A 3,628-nucleotide genomic window follows, 5' to 3' on the forward strand; every position below is an offset into this window, starting at 1 on the left:
ATTAATTAACCAATCAATCAATCAACCAATCAATCGATCGATCGATCAATTAATCAATTAATCAAGTATATTTATGTAAATGTGGACAAAACTGATTAATTAGTCTAATTTTAAAGATTATAACGAGTTAATTAATGATTTGAACATTTTGAAAAGAAAAAGAAATACTTAAAAGTAGAAGAAATAAAGTATCACAAATGAAATTTGATTAATAAGAAATTGTTTTTACTTATCATTTAATATTATTTAATCGAATTTTCAATATAAGCTTTCAAAAAAAAAATTAAATTTAAATTTTTAGCTTTGCATATACCTCTCATTAATTATCTGTTATGTTTAGAAATCTAAAAAAAAAAAACTTGGGAAAGATTTGATTTTATGATACGGTAAATGAATTTAATTGTAAATTTGAATAAATTGAATAGCAGTTCATTCTTTTCTAATTTCTTTCCAGATATACCAATTCAAAAAATATTTTGCGAAAATGATGAAGCAAATCTGGAATGTCCAATTGGAAGATATATCGATATACGATTAGCAAATTATGGACGTTTCACTTTAAGCCTTTGTAATCCAAGTCATCGTACTGATTTAAGTACCACATGTCAAAATGATCGAACATTAGCTATAATGAAATTAAGGTTAGTCTTTCTTTTTTTTTTTTTTTGGCTATTTTTGAACTTTTTTCTTTGTGATTAAAATTTTTGGTTCGTTTTTGTAAGTGATAAATAGAAAATGGTTTTTATTTATTTTCTTTATAAATTAATTAATCGGTAATTAATTGAAATTCCGATATTCTTTGGAATTCTATCCGTAAAACGTTTTTTCTTTTTTCCTTTTTTTTTTTTTCGCTAATTTCCAATCGGGAGAATTTCATATTTTTATTCAAGTAAAAATATGCAATTCACAAGTATATCTTGAATTAATTAATCAATAGCGGTTTAAAAAAAAAATTAGCATATTGGTAGAAAATTATTGAATGCTTATGCCATCTGCTATCTAGTCTAGTATATTTGCTATCTAGGCTAGTATATTTGCTATCTAGCCTAGTATATTTAATATTTCACTTAATAAATCAATCATTGTGGTAGCCTGAATTGAAATTAGTTAATTTTTTGATCACATTTTAGTTGAATATATTATTTATTGCTTCAATTCATAAGGTTCATAACCTTTTTTTTCCCTCCTTTTAACATTGAATGTTAATAAAGCTTAGAGCTTAGGAATGAAATTTAAAAATTAGAAGTGAAAAAAAATTATTTGTGAAGTTTTTCTAAATTATTTTCATCCTCCTTTTTCTTTTTTTATCATTTTCAGATTTAAGTGGCAATAATTGACAATAAAATTTCTTTTCTCTATTTCTCCTACCTTTCTCCCTTTCTCTTTCTCTTTCTCCCTCTATTATTTTCAAAAATATCCATTCTTTTTCAAATTAATTTAAGATTTAATAAATTTATGAAATATCCTTCATTAAAAATGATTTAATTATTTAAACAGAATTTTCCTTTTTCTTTTTTTTCTTACCAAATCTTTTTTTATGTGATATTTCATCTTTCTAAATGATAATGTCAAATTTTGTTTTTAAATTTTTCGAAATTATTTTTTTTTGCATTTCAATTTTACGAAATGATGTAATTGTTTACAATTTTGCAATTATTTTCAATGAATTTTTTTTCATAAAAATAATAAATTCATTCACATTTGCAACAAATTTTAAACTTGAAGTAATTAATTAAAAAATAAGTCAAAGGTCAATAGGTTGATTTCTTGGTGCATATTGTTATGTAAATATATATCTTTTCAGCTTACTGTAGTATGTTTTTTTTTCCGGGATATTCATCATAAACTGGATTTTATTATGGTAACTTTCAAAGTATGATATTACCATTGAAAAGTAAACATATCAATTTGCATTCATGCAACTTCTCATATTCTTTTCCTTCTTTTTTCCTATTTAATTGATTTAGCCTAAAAATTTTCTATAAATATAAATGAATTTTCCAATTTTATGAATGGAAATCATCCCAATACGAATGATTGAACTTTGAACTTTTGAACTAATTAATTGAAAATATTCCGAAAATGAAGAATTTAACGATGCTTTATCTCAATTATCAATCAAAAATGTAAAGCTTTACAATATGTACAATAATTTTGAATAAAAATAGGAGCAAACAAATGAATTGAATAAATTGATCGATGCTTAATTAGTCGTTCTTAATTTTAGAAATCATATCAAAAAAAAAGAAATTCAAAGTATATCAATTTGTTGTATTTCATAAATTCCATCAAATCAATGAGCTAATTCTGTTCGTAATTTTATGTTTTATCCACTTATTATGCTTAATCCATCAATTTACCTATTTATATATCCATTCAATGTATCATTACCATTAATTAATCACCGGTAATGTTTGATCGTAACCATTTAAGAAGGTTCAAGTACATGTTACTTTTTATCAACCTATCGTAATGCTACTTATTTTCCCGTTATTTGATCCATTTTATTGAGAATGAGGTCAACAGCTGTTATTGCTTACTGTATGTTAAGCAAACATAAATATTCATTTTAAGTGAAGTATGTATTACTGTAAATAATCAAGCAAGTTTTGAAATAGTTTTTATTAGGAAAATTTTAAGCAAAAATATAAAAATATCATCGAATATGATGAAAATTTTCGGTTTTGTGACAATATCAATTACATTTTTCTCAACTTTGACTTTTTTGACATATTTATTTATGAATATTTCAAAATTATACTTAAATTACTATAGGATATAGTATTCTGATATTTTGATCAAACTTGAAAATATTTATTGAATTAGCCGAATATAATTAAATGATTCGATCCGATATTTCGTCTAACTTTTTTGTTAATCAAAATGAAAAAAATTTCAAAAAAAAAATTAATTTAAATTTAAGTTTTACTTGAAAAAATTTTTTCTCAGAAATACTACAAATTTTAGGCTTTCTGAACAAAAATCTCTTACAGTTCATTTAAAAAAAAAAATTATAAAATTTTAGTTTAATATTGTAATAACAAAAAAAAAAGAAAAAAGGGAAAAGAATTTGTTAATAAATTCTTTTATAAAATATAAAATTACTTTGAATTATGAAAAAGATCATAACCTTATCAACTTTATCATAAAAATATAAAACCGGATAGTACAACAGATTATTGGAACATATCAGAATAGTAATTCAATAAAAATTTAAATTTTTCACTTAACACAAATTAATTTAGTTAACTGTATAAATGATTTATTAAAATACTCTTCCATCAATTATTTAACTTGATAAAATTTCTTTATCTTTTAAAGTCAATAATTACTTTTCCAATATAACTTAATATAACTTTGATAGTTAAGCAGTTTAAGCATAATTGTTAATGATGGTAATGATGATGATGATGATGATGATATATTTATAGGGATTAGCCTTTAAAAAGCACTTATAACAAAAAGAGAGAGCAGGTGTACGTACTTACCTTTCCATCTTATATCTTGAACCAGATAGAAGCATGTACTAACACTAATGATAATAACATGAGGCTTAAAAAGCCGACAGGAAGCATGGCTCTATTTTTGACCAAAGGTGCTGAGGCGTGAAATTAGACCAGTTTTTTTT

At 23.1% G+C, this 3,628-nt stretch overlaps 1 protein-coding gene across 1 annotated transcript; it reads left to right on the forward strand.

The window, feature by feature from the left end:
• Nucleotides 1-454: 454 nt before the first annotated feature.
• Nucleotides 455-641, forward strand: LOAG_12695 (hypothetical protein; the record flags this gene model as incomplete). The annotated part of the gene is made up of 1 exon (XM_003148207.1): nucleotides 455-641. A coding segment is annotated over one exon (185 nt), but the record flags the coding sequence as incomplete, so codon positions are not given.
• Between the last annotated feature and the right edge of the window lie 2,987 nt (nucleotides 642-3,628).

Source organism: Loa loa (assembly GCF_000183805.2).
Source record: "Loa loa unplaced genomic scaffold supercont3.497, whole genome shotgun sequence".
In the NCBI taxonomy this organism is placed as follows: Eukaryota; Metazoa; Nematoda; class Chromadorea; order Rhabditida; family Onchocercidae; genus Loa; species Loa loa.